Below are 14,904 nucleotides of genomic sequence, written 5' to 3' on the forward strand. Positions count from 1 at the left end.
GCGCATGCGGCGTCTGTGGGCCCAGCATCGAGGCGGTGGTGAGACTGTGGTAGGCGTGGTGACCCTGACTTGCTGCTGAGCTGAAGATGATCGAGAGCCGGTTCCTCTGCCCTTGGCCCAAAGTTTGTTAGTAACTGTCCTGGGCCCTGGTTGCCCTTGTTTTCTGTTCCCAGTCACTGCCACATGGCACTGCTTAGGGGAAATAGTCCCAAAATGGAGACAGGTGTGGATCCCTTAATGAAGTCTCTCAGCAAAAGGACACAGAAATGGGCTTGGGAAAGGAATTTGAGAGCTGAAATGGACTTATGATGCAGAAAAATCCCGTCACTGACCGCAGTTTTCCTTGCATCTACCGGGAGATTTCCGAGAGCTTGTATAGGTATCATTCTGCTCATAGGGAAAGGCACATGCTAGGATATAGCTGTGCAAATGACCATATTTCTTTTGCAAACTAGGGGGCAACTCTGATTTCCGGGATACAAAACTCTCATTGGACTATAATAGAAAAATGATAATGCCAAATATATAATCCAATTTACAGTTCTTTCAAAAGAAGTATAAACAGCCACACTCTGTGTCCCAAATAAATGATGGGACACTGATGACAGAAACCCTTTCCAATTCCTAAGTACATGTCACATGAGCTAAAGCTTTTAATTATTGCAAATTGAACCATGAGTAAGATTTTATTTTATTTTTCAAATTTTATTGAAGTATACTTGATTTACAATGTTGTATTACTGCTGTACAGCAAAGTGATTCAGTCATATATATATATATATTCTTCTTCATATTCTTTTCTATTGTGATTTATCACAGGATATTGAATATAGTTCTCTGTACTATACAGTAGGACCTTGTTTATCCATCCTATATATAATAGTTTGCACTTGCTAATCCCAAACTCCCCATCCTTCCCTTCCCCACCCCCTCCCCCTTGGCAACCACAAGTCTGTAGGATTTTATTTTTATGGAGACTCATTATTCTACTTCCCTTGAGTATTTCCTTTAGTAGTGTTTACTTAAGACACTAGATGATGGAATTATAAGTTAATGAACACATCCTCACTCACTGATGCCCCTGCCTTTCAGAGGAAAAAGAAAATACAGACTACACCCTCCTGCTTTCCCTATTATCTCTGTTATCATGGATTATTTTCTACCAAGACACATATTTCCATCTTTGATGCCAAATGAGAACTGCAAGGACTTGTTTCCTGCTTCTGCATTGAGAGTCTACCATGTGTGCCATGATTGGGCCTAATTTTGTTTTGAGCTTAGAATGGCTGGTGTATTAAGGAGGTTCAAAGACTAACATGCAGTGAAGAGCATGGTCTCAGGGCTAGAAGGTTTTGTTTTGAATCCTGATCCTGTCTTTACCACTTGCTAGCTTTGTAATCTGTAGGCCCCAGTTAACTCACAAAAGGAGATTAGAATATCTACATTATAGTTTTGGAGGATTACCTCAATTTACATTAACTGAACTAATTTATGGGAAACAAAACAGTGGCAGATATATAGTAAACATACTAAAATGTTCACATAGTGAGAAAAAAGAATCAGCCCTTGAGAACGGGGATCTACCTGGCCTGGTCTTCACTCCTAGGCTGTGGTGTTTTGCTGAACAGAAACCTTTTTTTTTTTTTTTTTTTTTAATTTCTTGGCTGTGCCACGTGGTGGCGTACAGGATCCTAGTTCCCCGACCAGGGATCGAAACTGTGCCCCCTACAGTGGAAGTGCAGTCTTAACCACTGGACCACCAGGCAGGTCCCTTAAACAGAAACCATTTTAAACAACACTGTCATCAGACAAGGCCACTGGGTGTTATGGAGTAAGGCACAAGCAAGAGCACTCTGTGATCATGTCATCACACAGGATCAAAAGAATTATGCAAATCACAAAAACGATGAAATTTTCTCCTAGTCTAGCTAACAAAACTGACTTGTTTCCTTACAAGTTAATTTTAGCCCCATTCCCTTCTTTTTGCCTTCTAAACAAGAAATATTAAAATTCCCAGTCAGGGACTTCCCTGGTGGCGCAGTGGTTAAGAATCCGCCTGCCAATGCAGGGGACACGGGTTCGAGCCCTGGTCCAGGAAGATCCCACATGCCACGGAGCAACTAAGCCCGTGCGCCACAACTACTGAGCCCACGCACCTAGAGCCCGTGCTCCGCAACAAGAGAAGCCACTGCAATGAGAAGCCCGCTCACTGCAACAAAGAGTAGCCCCCGCTCACTGCAACTAGAGAAAGCCCGTGCACAGCAACGAAGACCCAATGCAGCCAAAAATAAATACTAAAATAAATAAATTTTATTTAAAAAAAAAAGTCCCCAAGAGCTGTCTCAGACTTGATGATTCATTAGGGCTGATAGGATTCAGAAAAGCCATTATATCATGATTATGGTGAAAGGATAAGATTAAAAGCAGCAAAGGGAAAAGGCATATATATGGTGAAGTGGAGGAGAAATCAGGAGCAAGCTTCCAGTTGTCTTCTCTCAGTACAGTCACGTGGACAGCACCCAGCAGTGATAGTGACATGTGAACTGCTGCCAATCGCAGAAGCTCACCTGAGCTTTGGTCTCCAGATTTTTATTGGGGGGTCATGTAGAACCCACGTAACTGAGCTTAGCCAATCAGTCTCCAGCTGTTTTCCTCAGAGGTCAAATGGATACAGCTTCACCTATGGCCTTATGCATACAAAACAGGCATTCACCTTAAGTCACACTGTTAGCATAAACTATCTAGTCAAACTGATAAAAAGTGTGGCCCAAGGCCTCAGGCAGACAAAACAGTCTTATCGGACAGAATAGGCCAAGGACTCAGAACTTATTTCCCAGGAGCTGGTCAAGGACCAGTGCGTTCTTTGAAAAGTGTGGAGATTGAGCAACCAAAGCCTGCTGAGTTAATACTTTACTGCACACTTCCTGGCAACAGCCAACCTGGTGCAAAGCTTCTTTGAAGTGTCCCCCCAAATCATCTGAAATAAGTCTGATTCCCATATGTTCTTTCTAACAGAATTTCTGAGATGTCCTGTTGTTCTTCATGCTATGTGGTCACCCCACTGCATATAAGTCAGCAAACCCAATTTTATTCAACTGCAGGTGTGTTTCTCTTGGGTTCTGGTTGGTGGGCATTGACATAGCCAATATATAAGCTTTTATTCTTATGAATGAATAAGTTGCTTTAATGGGAAACTATTATAAGAAAACTCACATGAAAAAAATTTAAGATAGTTATGTACTATAATCTCAGAACATGTTTGAAAAGACAAAAATTACATTACTGATTCGATAATACATAACTGTATTGGACTATTTTAACATATCCTCTCTCAGTACATGAAAGATAATGTTTTAAGTATACAGCAAACATAAAGACAGTTTTACTTGGATTTTTCTAAGAAATATGTACAGAACCTTGTGTCGGACTTAAAAAATATGTATCTTATTTTGCATGCATGAAAATTTTAATTATTGACCACATATTAAGTTCATTGTTTAGAGACTGCATTCAGCTGTGAATAACAGAAAACTCACACAATGTGCTTCATGTATCTGTACAGTGCCCATCTCTCATGTGGAACTGTCTGGAAACAAAAAGTACAGGGTAAATGCAACCACTCAACAATGCAATCAGGAAGTAAAGTCCTATGTGTTTTCTGACATCACAACTGTAACTTTCAGGATAGAGTCAGGAACACAGGGCCACAAGATATAAGAAGATGTTCACTACACAAATTAGACCCAACACAAATATGGTAAGAACTGGAGAAAAGAGAGAATGTCAGAGAAGGTCATCAACCAAGAAAGTATAAAATCAACGGTGTGGGTGGACATGTTGGAGTTTGCAGGAAGATCCAAATTGTGGACTGGAACATAATAATAATTAGAAACAAAACTAACATTCCACTAGTTACATGTTTTAAAATACACTCAGGGGGACTTCTCTGGCGGTCCAGTGGTTAAGACTTCACACTTCTACTGCAGGGGGTGCGGGTTTGATCCCTGGTTGGGGAAATTAAGATCCCGCATGCCGTGCAGTGTGGCAAAAAAAAAAAAAAAAAAAAAAAAAAATATATATATATATATATATATACATACATACACATACACACACACTTCAAAAGATCTATGGGTCCAAAAGATTTCATAGTGTAAATAACCTTTATATAAGCAATTCATGATGAAAACACTATATACCAAAAGGTATGTAATTTGGCTGACAGGGTATATAGTGGGTAGAATGGTGCCTTCCCCACCCCCCGCCAAAGATATGTCCACTTAGAACCTGTGAATGTGACCTTTTTGGAAAAAGAGTCTTTGTAAATGTAATAAGGATCTCAAGATGAAATCATCCTAGAGTGCGCCCTGAATCCAGTGACAGGTGTCCTTACAAGAGAAGGGGATAAAACACTTGGAGGAGAAGGTGATGTTAAGATTAAGACAGAAATTGGGCTTCCCTGGTGACACAGTGGTTGGGAATCCGCATGCCAATGCAGGGGACACGGGTTCGAGCCCTGGTCCAGGAGGATCCCACATGCCGTGGAGCAGCTGGGCCCATGCACCACAACTACTGAGCCTGTGAGCCACAACTACTGAAGCCCATGCACTTAGAGCCCGTGCTCCACAACAAGAGAGGCCACCACTGTAGGCCTTCCCACTCAACGAGGAGTGCCCCCTGCTTGCCGCAACTAGGGAAGGCCTGTGCATAGCAACGAAGACCCAATGCAGCCAAAATTAGATTAATTTAAAAAAATTAAGACAGAAATTGGAATGATGCATGCTTGTGTCTACTGGGACTTCCTGGCAGTCCAGTGGTTGGGACTCTGTGCTTCCACTGCAGGGGGTGCAGTTTCAATCCCTGGTCAGGGAACTAAGATCCTGCATGTCTCAAAGTTGGCCCAAAAAATAAATAAATAAATAAATGATGGCATCCACAAGCCAAGACACCAGGGACTGCTGTAGCCACGGGAAGTTTGTAGAGCACATGGATCTGATTCTTCTTCAGAACGCTCATGAGGAAGCAACCCTAATAACACCTTGATTTCCAATTTCTAGTACCCAGAACTGGAAGAGAATACATTTGTTTCTTTAAGCCACCAACTTTGTGGCAATCTGTTAGAGCAGCCCTGGCAAAGTAATACTTAAAGAATTATTATCTCCTAGATGTTATTCTCAGAACTGGAAATAATGTGATAGGGATCTACTTTAAGAATAAGGCACTAATAAAGCCAACAGTGTATCCAAGACCTTTGTAAGTATTTTCCAATGCTATGCAATTTGTTGTGCACAATACATGTAAACTGCATGCAGGCCTTCCATCATTGGAACTGGCATGGAGTTTCCCTCCTGAGTTTCCATGCGTTTTTTTAAGGATAGGGGAGTATAGAAGGCTTTCCCACACTGCTGACATTCAGAGTTTCTCCCCAGTGTGAATTCTCACATGTCTTTGTAAGGATGAAAGCCTACTGAAGGCTTTACCACATTCCTTACATTCATAGGGTTTCTCTCTACTGTGAGTTCTCAAATGTCCTCGAAAAGATGACGACCAACTGAAAGCTTTCCCACATTGCTTACACACATAGGGTTTCTCTCCAGTGTGAATTCGCACATGTGTTCTAAAGTATGAAGGACTACTGAAGGCTTTCTCACATTTGTTACACGCGTAAGGTTTCTCTCCAGTGTGAGTTCGCAAATGTCCCTTAAAGGATGAAGGTGAACTGAAAGATTTTCCACACTGTTTACATTCATAAGGCTTTTCTCCAGTGTGTGTCCTCATGTGAATCCTAAGGTCTGAGGGCCAGCTGTAGGCTTTCCCACATTCCACACATCTATAGGCTTTCTCTCCAGTGTGCATCCTTGCATGTATGATCAGGTAAAAAGAATGAAGGAAGGCTTTTCCACATTCCTTACATTCATAGGCTTTTTCTGCACTGTGAACCTTCACATGTTTTCTAAGGGAAGAAGGAGAAGAGAAGGATTTCTCACATTCTTTACAAGCGTAGGGTTTCTCAACAGTATGAGTTTCTCTATGTGTCCAAAGGTTTGAGGGAGATCTGAAGGTTTTCCCACATTTTTCACATTCATAAGGCTTCTCTCCAGTGTGAGTTCTTATATGGACTCTAAGTTTGGAGAAATATATAAAGGCTTTTCCACATTCTTTACATGCGTAGGGTTTCTCTTCAGTGTGAGCTCTTATATGTGCCCCAAAGGCTGAGTAAGAAATAAAAGTTCTCCCACATTCCTTACATCGATAGGGTTTTTGTCCATGTTGAGATGATGCTATGGGACTCTTGAGGGATGAAGAATCCATGATGGGTTTTTCAAACTTATTGTATTCATAGGATTTTACTCCAGTAGAAAGTCTCTTATGTACAACAAGATTGGAAATCTGGTTGGTTTCTCCACATTGATTACTTTCATTATTTTCTGAGGGTATCTCCACCACACACCATCTGTTAAAAATAGGAATCATATTACTAATGATTTGTTAACAATTCATTATGGCTTTTAACGATTAATATGATTACACTTTTACCATTTTCAGTGAGTGTGTATGTTTCTTGCCCTGTTAGAATTGTTTCAAAGTGATATAAGCTGAGTGCTCTGACAGAGGGCTCAACCTGAGGTACCATTTTCACTGTTTTTTAAATATGGGATTTTGTTTCCTGACAATTGTTTACAACTGAACTATGTCTCAATCAACCAACATCTGTATCATGTTTATAAAATTGTCTTGTGAAAATTCTCTGTGAACTCTTAAGATCTGACATATATTTACACACATATTAATATCATGGCACTCTCTCCTGAGACCTACTTTCTCTAATGTATGTGTCACTCACCTCAAATGTGTTTTCTGGTTCTTATGCTGATCTTCAATGCTATGGCATTTCCAGTTTTCTCCTAAAATGAAGAACCAGGAATCATTTCTTCTGAAACTTACTATATTCTGTTCATTTCATATTTCTTCCCCAAACATTCACTGTAAAGGACTTAACCCATTGATTTTAATTTGAGTGCCATAATATGAAAAATAGTAACAAGTTTACTTTCTTTGGAACAAACTGGTGGGATTAAGGCAAGAAAATAAGTAGGAAACATGTACATTTCTTTCCAAGAGCAACCCAAGAGATAAATTTTATAAGGAAAAATGCACTTTTGAGTAAAAAAAGAATTGGAGGAGTTTTGGCTACTTCAGGACTTTGACAATAATAAGGATAAGAAGGCAAAATGGTGGGCAATTTACTGGAAATACTTCCATGAAGATTGAGACTTCTGGTGACATAAATGTCCTATTGTCAGGAAGCAACATAGGACGGAATTGGACAAAATGCATATGCCCAAATATAAACTTTAAAAGAGGAAATATGGAAGGTCTTTCAATGTGGGCAAGGCCATTCGTGAGGATGAATGAAAAGTCAAAAAAAGGGAAGCTAACATATCTGCAAAATTCAACTTCCACAGAAAGAAGAGTAATTTCTTTTTCTAATTAATATTTCCAAATGTAATGTTCCCCAACAAGGGCTGTTCCTCTTAAGGAACAGTTATAACCCTTACAGAGGCTAAAAACATTAATGAGAAAGTACTAGGTTTCATACATACATGAGAAAGCTGTTAGACTGTATGCTCCATAGTAATGTGACCATGTCTTTCTTACTTAGCAATAAATTCCCACTGTTCAGCCCAAGTTCTAGAGCAAGCTCAATAGCTTGGGGATACCTGTCCTCTAGAGAGTCAGTAAAGGAATGATGTCATCCTTACCCACTGAGGCCAGGTTCCTGAAGGTCTCCAGCATCACATCTCTGTAGAGGTTCCTCTGAGCCAGATCCAACAAAGCCCACTCTTCTGGGGTGAAGTCCACAGCCACATCCTCAAAGACCACTGACTCCTAAAACATCCAACAAATTCTGGTTTAACAAGGTACCACTCTCCACCTGTGTGTGCAGAAGGAAGGGGGAGGCTGACAGCACTGGGGAACCGGGACTAAATTCACAGCAAGTTCATCCATGGTTCTGTGGTCTCCCATCAACTCTAGGGCTTTGTCATCATCTCTTCCCCACTCTTCAGCGCTGACTTCCTCAGAGATGCCAGCCTGCCTCATAGATTTAACAGCGTCTCTAATGAACCCATCTCTCTAGTTTGACTCTGGCTCCTTCCACTCTTCCCCTCCATCTGAAAGGTCCAGAACAGTCCACAATACATTGGAGATATGGAAGAAATACTGTACAAATAAAACAATTATTTTGTCTTTAAAAACATCAGTTCCTTGTAATGAAAATAATTTCATCTCCTTCTTCGTGGTCCAATACAGGCCAAAGCACGATATGAAACAAAGTCAGGCCTGGATGAGGTTTTAATGAATTAAAACACAGTGAGGGTCCGTGGGCATTTCTTGCTTGCCCCCTCACCAACAATTTGATTCTCAAGAGGACTGATTATGCCCAACCTTCAAGCCAGGCCCTGAGATGGATATATTTCCTTGGAAAATTCCAATCCATCATAAACTGGCAGGGCCACCTTTATGCGAAGCATTAATATTTACTTATCTGTCTCCTGTTCTTTTATAAAACAGCACCTTTTCCTTTCTCTCCATGCTCTCCAGGAGGCAGTCAGTGTATTGACAAGTTGGAGCCCAGCCAAGAGAAGGGAAGCCTAAGACTTAAGACCTCACTACAGTGCCTGCATTCAGGGGCCTGAGTGCTGATAATTATGAGTGATGTCAAAATTATGGGTGGTGGCTCTTCCTCAACTGATGTCACTGATGTCACAAGACACCAGAACAGCCTTGCCTTCCCCAGAAAAGAGTGCCCTGGTCCTTCCTGCCTGTGAAGAGGCAGTTCTGAGCCCACCGTAGAAATGAATTAATTGAAGTCCAGAAGGGTTTGGCTGTGAATCTGCCCAGATCATAAAAGGTATAAAGGGATCAGGTGGCACCTTCCTCCAGAAGGACATCTGCTCCCACTGAAAAGCCAGAGGCACTGACTTATACACCAGCCTCCTAGGGGCACTACACACAGCAGTCATTTCTGCACCCTGTGGCATGCAGACAGGCATAACTGCCCAACCCCTGAGCATGGAATCTGATGGCTCCCACGGTCCCCCAACAGCCTGGCTTTTGAGGAAGTGCATCACTCCATCGGCTTCCACACGCAGAGGTGTGAACATAGGTTGCCACACTCCAATGCAGGGGATATGATTCACCTGTTCAATAAACAGCAGCAGAACTAGAATGCTCCAGAACGGGAACACTCTCTTATGAGGCTGGTAAGTAAAGTCAGCTGCTTTGGGCATCCCTAATTACTAATTACCAAGGTACTCTGGTATCTAGCACTGTCTCGAGACAAACTTTTATCCACAGATAAAATTCAACTAACTCTTCCACTACTGTGTATCAGGTGACAACCCTAACCCTAACCCTAACCAGGGCCCCCTGCATTGGGAGCATGGAGTCTTAACCACTGGACCACCAGAGAAGTCCCCGTATTGAAATTTTAATAATTTTCATTTTGCCCACTAAATAAAAGTACACAGATCGTTTCAGTACATAACCAACATAATTACTGAGATAGTCTATATTATTTTTGTCATACTTAATGCTAGAAATGTATGGATCTCACACATGCACCCAACTCAATTTTGATAGCTGTACAAGAGCTCAACAGCCATGTGTGGCCAGGGGTTCTCTAGTGGACAGTGCAGATCTAGACTCTGCCTGTCTCCTGGAGAGGACATTGGAGACTAGAAAAATGGAACATTCTCTTCACATCAGACATCCTTGGGCTCCTTCTCCTGGCAAAGCCCTCTGTCTCAGGCAAGTTGCTTCTCTATACACCTGTAGCTCTGACTCATTCATTTGCTGAAAATCTATTTAGGTGATAATTCCTACTACATGCAGTTATAGAGATACAGCACTTGAGAAAAAATCTGAACCACATGGATCTTAAAATCTCACGGTGGAAGACAATAAGTAAGTTGAATATTATCTAGATGAAGGGGTAAGTGCTGTAGGTAAAATACAGGACAATGAAGGCATTTGGAACTAGGAACATGAGCAAAGGGACTGGGGCAGGGTGAAATCATAACAGTGACATAACCATCTGGGTAACATTGGAAATGGATACTGTGGCCTGGTTTTTTGTTTGTTTGTTTTTAATGCCACTGCATTTTTAAACTATAAGGATTAGAAACAGAATGTCATGATTTCACAAAATCTCTGGAAAGGTTTCAAGTGCTTGTTAACTTCACCATGTCCCACTGGAGAGACACTAGAATCAAAGTGTCCCCAGCCAAGAGCAGAAGCACCATCTACTCCCAGAAAAAGAAAGAAAGAACAGTACCAATGGGCTAAAAATGAACTCAAGAATCTGGAAAAAGAGAAGCAGAATAAAAGAAGAAAGCACAGAATGAAATGTGAAGGGCGAAATGAACGATATAAAAGGGAGGCTAAAAACACATCTCTTGGGAATTCCCTGGCGGGCCAGTGGTTAGGACTCTGTGGTTTCACTGCCAAGAGCCTGGGTTCAACTCCTGGTTGGGGAACCAAGATCCCACAAGCTGTGTGGTGAGTCCAAAACAAAAAACCGTACAAACCACATCTCTTAGAACTAATCAGATTGCAACCTCTGACAATTTTTTTCAAGAAAAACAAAGCATGGGCAAATAAAGTTACAAATGAAAAAGCAGGCATAATTAGGGGTGTTCTAGGGATTAAACACGAGAGGAGGGGAATGGTCTAAAAATTTTAAAATCTGAGTACTTCCATACTACTCAGTAGTCGAAAGTAATTTAAAGATAATAAAAGGGTGTTTTCAAACATTCACAAAAAGGAAACAAAAATCCCAAATTGTTTTACAGGCTAGTTTTATTAAATATTAACGAGATCAATAATTCTATGTGCAGAAAACAATTCCTTTTTCAGAGACATGCCAGGAGCAGAAGAGTACAAATGAAAAAAACTATCATTAACAAACACAGGTGCAAAATTCTATTAAAAGTTAGTTCCCTAAATAATGAGTAATGTGCATAATCAAGCACAACCAAGCTTTTTTTTTTTTGCCGAGCCATGGGCATGTGGGATCTTAGTTCCCCGACCAGGGATCGAACCCGTGCCCCCTGCAGTGGAAGCATGGAGTCCTAACCACTGGACCGCCAGGGAAGTCCTACAACCAAGCTCATTTTATTCTAGGAATGCAATAATGTTTAAAAATTAATCCATTTTATAACACCAGGAACTCTACTCAGTGCTCCGTGGTGACCTTAATGGGAAGGAAATCTAAAAAAGAGGGGATATATATACACGTATAACTGATTCACTGTGCTATACAGCAGGAACTAACACAACATTGTAAAGCAACTATACTCCAATAAAAATTAAAAATAGATTTTTTTTGTAGTTTTCAGTATACAAAAGTTAATCCATTTTACTATATTAATAGAAATGCAGAAAAATCATAATTCGTTGTCCTCAAATCCAAAACAATGACTAGCATTAATGGACATAAAAATTTAATACATCAGAACTAGAAGGAACACGGCTAACTAGGGAAGATGGTGCATAAAAACACTGCAGTGTTAAATGAAAAATCTGAAATAGTAAAACAGCTCTCTTGTCAAGAAGACAAGACACACAGAGTACCTTATTTTACACTGGACTGGAGGTCCTGGTGAATCATTTAAAAAGAAAAGAAAAAGGTAAAATAACAGGACAAGAAAAAAGCTGAAGTATCATTATTTGCAGGTAAGATTTTGTAAGTAAAGATTCAAAGATTTTACAGATCAATAATTATAATCTATGCTTGCACCTAACAAAGACACTAAGAAAAATGCTCAAAAATGAGTTTACTTCTATGTACCAGGAACAGTATTTTTTGTTTTAAAGATAGCATTTAAATTAGCATCAACATTACATGCAGAACAAGTCTAACAAAGGTTTTGTAAAACATGACGAAAACAGTAAAACATTATTAAAGGAAATTAATGGAGAGACATACCAAGACCGTGGATCGCGAAGTTCAATACTGTAAAGGATGTAGATCCACCCTCGAATTCATCTACAGGTTCAATGTAATTGCAACTCATTCTTTGTACTTGAAATGCTGATTCTAATCCTAGTTTTTTACATGCGAGAAGCTCAATCCCATGGGCACCAGAATCCATCCATTTCATGAAAAATACCTTGAATGTCTAAAGTGCTATACCCTCCCCCCTGTGGTTGCGATAAACGAATGAGAAATTAAAAGATCCCTTCGTTTAAAGCCTCATAGTTTAGAAAGCTTGGTGAGTCAGTAAAGGAAAAGCAGGGGATACAGGGGGACCCCCCCGGGGACACCCCACCCCCACCCCGCGACCAAGGGCGGGGACTCTGGCCGGGACCCTGGGGGAGGGGCGTGGAGACCCCGGCCCGCGTCAGCTTCCAGCTGGTTCCTGCCGGTTCGAACCAGCCCCTCCCAGTCTCCGAGCCGGTCAGCGCACTCACCATCTCCGCCCCGCTCCGGACTCTGCCGGAAGTCCTTCCCGCGGCCTCGCGGCCCCGCGATCTGAGCAGCTGAGAGCGATGAGGAAGATTAACCTCGGGCCGCGCGGGGTAGGGGCGCACCAGCACCACTGCCGGCCGAGAACGACCCCGACATGGGCTGGCCCTGATTGGACGGTGTTCCGGGCCCCGCTCCCGGATTGGATAGAATTGGGATCTCCGCCCTCTGATTGGACGGTTCTCCAGGTACTCCTTCCCCATGGGACTCTGATTGGGTAGTTTCCCGAGGCGCGCACCCTGATTGCACAGCGCTTCGGGCACCTCCTTTGGAGCCTCTGAGGATAGTGCTACAGACCCCGGTGCCCCTGATTGGGCAATTTGAGTGTCTGCACTGACCCTGCTTGGGAGATGGGCGGGGGCAGGGATCACGTGGAAGAGCCGGGTGGAAACGTGGATTCTCAGCTTCTGCCCTGTCCTTGTCCGGCCTTCTACCCTGGACGCGAAACTGCCTGCGCTGGATGTGGCCTCCGAGCGGAACTCGCTCCCGGCTGGTCGGACTTGGCGTCAGCCCGCAGCTCCACGGTCCCTCTTCGTCCTCCTTTCTGGTCTCGGATATCCTGACTCAGTTTCCACGCGGAGCACCCCGTGTCTGGAGGCGGGACTGGACAGGACGCGGGAGGCTGGTGACTTCCAGGGTCAGGGGTGGACCTGGGGCGTTAGGGACCACGACCTCTAGTATATCAGCACCTACACTGAAAATTGATATCATTGTGTCTGAGTTTTCAGGGAAACCGTATTTTTTCCACTTTGGTCTCAAAATCTGATTTTTTTTTTTTTTTTAATGCACTTAGATCTGATTCTGGTTTGCTTCTATAAGATTTCATTTCTATCATTTTAGCGTTATGATCAGAATTTTTCTTGTCAGTGTTCCCATTTATATTCTTTGTCCTTCCCTCCGTTATTTTCTCTATTTTTTTTCGTTTGGCCGCGCGGCTTGCAGGATCTTAGTTCCTGGACCAGGGATGGAACCCATGCCCCCTGCAGTGGAAGCGCCCTGTCCTAACCACTGGACTGCCAGGGAATTCCCTTCCCTCCGTTATTTTGTTTAAAATCTGTGCGGAGGCACCCCTCCTCCCCCAGCTTCTGTTGCCATAGGTCTGCAGGGGTCCAACACCACCCTCTCTCCATTCTGCAGGTATAATCCATCAATTAAAAAATCAGTGATATTTTCCCTGTAAGAAAACATCCCCTCCTCCCTCTCCCCACAGTCGGGCACCTCGTGTTCTACTCCTTGGTCTCAGTGTAAAAGTCTCTCTCTCACGTGACCTTTTGGGAAGCCCCCCGGAAGCATTATCTCTCCTTTTGTTAATTGCTCTAATAGGAATCTTGCATTTATACTCCTCATTTTCTGTGAGTTTATTTGGTGCTTATTGTCTGTCTACCCGACGTAATTTCAGCACTATTGGAAAGAAATCTATGGCCTTATTTCACAATCTTAGCTGCTAGACACACTGCCATTATTATTATTATTATTATTAAATTTTCTCTGATCGATTTTAGGCAATGACTGCCGGGCCAGGCTGCTACTCATTGAAGGTGTTTGAGAGCACTAAGTGAAGAGGAACTGATATCAGTAGGACTTCCGACCTTAAGGAACAACCAAACCAAACAAATATGTCTATTTCCCCCTCAATTATTTATCATTGCTTTAATCTGTTATAAGATCATGTCAGAATAGACACTGAGCCCTATAAAGTATAGGAATAAATATTGTGATTGGAGGTGATAGCACTGCTTTCTTGAGAAACTAAAGATGAAACAACTATAAAACTGTTAGAACTATTGGCAATTTACTAGTTACTGATAAAATATATACGATTTACATAATAAAATACATTATTGGACTAAAATTGCATTTTCTGGGAAACTCTATATTAGATATTGCAGGATAGGCTTAATGCCATGTGCAGGATCCATATAAGAACATTTTAAAGTGTTTCCTGATGAAGTGACAAAGGTGTCACCTTCATGGATATATAAACAACATTGTTGGATTGAAGACTCCTCAGTTCAAAGATGCAGACCTCTCTAAACCCAGCCATAAAATTTAGAGAAATTTCCAACCAAATTTGCATCAAGAAGTACTGTATGCCTCATAATAAGATAATTGTAAAAGAATTTCTGAAAGTAGTGCAAGGAGTAGGTAGGCAAATGTAAATGAAGAATGAGGAAGAACTTCTGATCAGATCACCAGTTAAAATAACGAATGAGTACAAATAATTGAAATGGCCCTCAGAAACAAGGAATTATCTGACTCAAAATAACAATAGTGCCATTGTTGAGAAATCTTGGAATGAACATATATGCCCTTGAGAGTCTATAAACATACACAAGAATATAATAAAATACTGTATGTGATGATTTATGTCA

The 14,904-nt window shown here is 41.7% G+C and overlaps 2 protein-coding genes across 2 annotated transcripts in view; one reads left to right on the forward strand and one right to left on the reverse strand.

The window, feature by feature from the left end:
- LOC309624072 (zinc finger protein 555-like) overlaps positions 1–14,255 on the forward strand; it is a 49,914-nt gene extending 35,659 nt beyond the window's left edge. The window contains exon 4 of the mRNA XM_082381678.1: positions 14,035–14,255. Coding sequence (XP_082237804.1) covers positions 14,035–14,041 — 7 coding nt within the window. The 3' untranslated portion in view covers positions 14,042–14,255. The remainder of the gene's footprint in view (positions 1–14,034) is intronic.
- Positions 1,634–12,632, reverse strand: LOC309624090 (zinc finger protein 844-like). The gene is made up of 5 exons (XM_082381734.1): positions 12,478–12,632; positions 7,764–7,890; positions 6,845–6,905; positions 6,249–6,454; positions 1,634–3,586 (listed from the first exon to the last, which is right to left on the reverse strand). Exons 1-5 carry the CDS (start codon positions 12,478–12,480, stop codon positions 3,573–3,575), a joined length of 411 nt encoding a protein of 136 aa, XP_082237860.1. The 5' UTR covers positions 12,481–12,632; the 3' UTR covers positions 1,634–3,572.
- Positions 14,256–14,904: the final 649 nt, after the last annotated feature.

The sequence above is a fragment of the Balaenoptera borealis genome (genome assembly GCF_965194805.1).
Source record: "Balaenoptera borealis genome assembly, chromosome: 2".
NCBI classification, from domain to species: domain Eukaryota; kingdom Metazoa; phylum Chordata; class Mammalia; order Artiodactyla; family Balaenopteridae; genus Balaenoptera; species Balaenoptera borealis.

Excerpts from the sequence above, each read along its gene's own strand:
- LOC309624090 (XM_082381734.1), bottom strand. Across the intron at positions 6,906-7,763 it reads CAGGAACCTGGCCTCAGTGG|GAGAAAACTGGAAATGCCAT; the intron begins GTAAGGATGACA and ends TCTTCATTTTAG. Across the intron at positions 6,455-6,844 it reads AACCAGAAAACACATTTGAG|ATGGTGTGTGGTGGAGATAC; the intron begins GTGAGTGACACA and ends TATTTTTAACAG.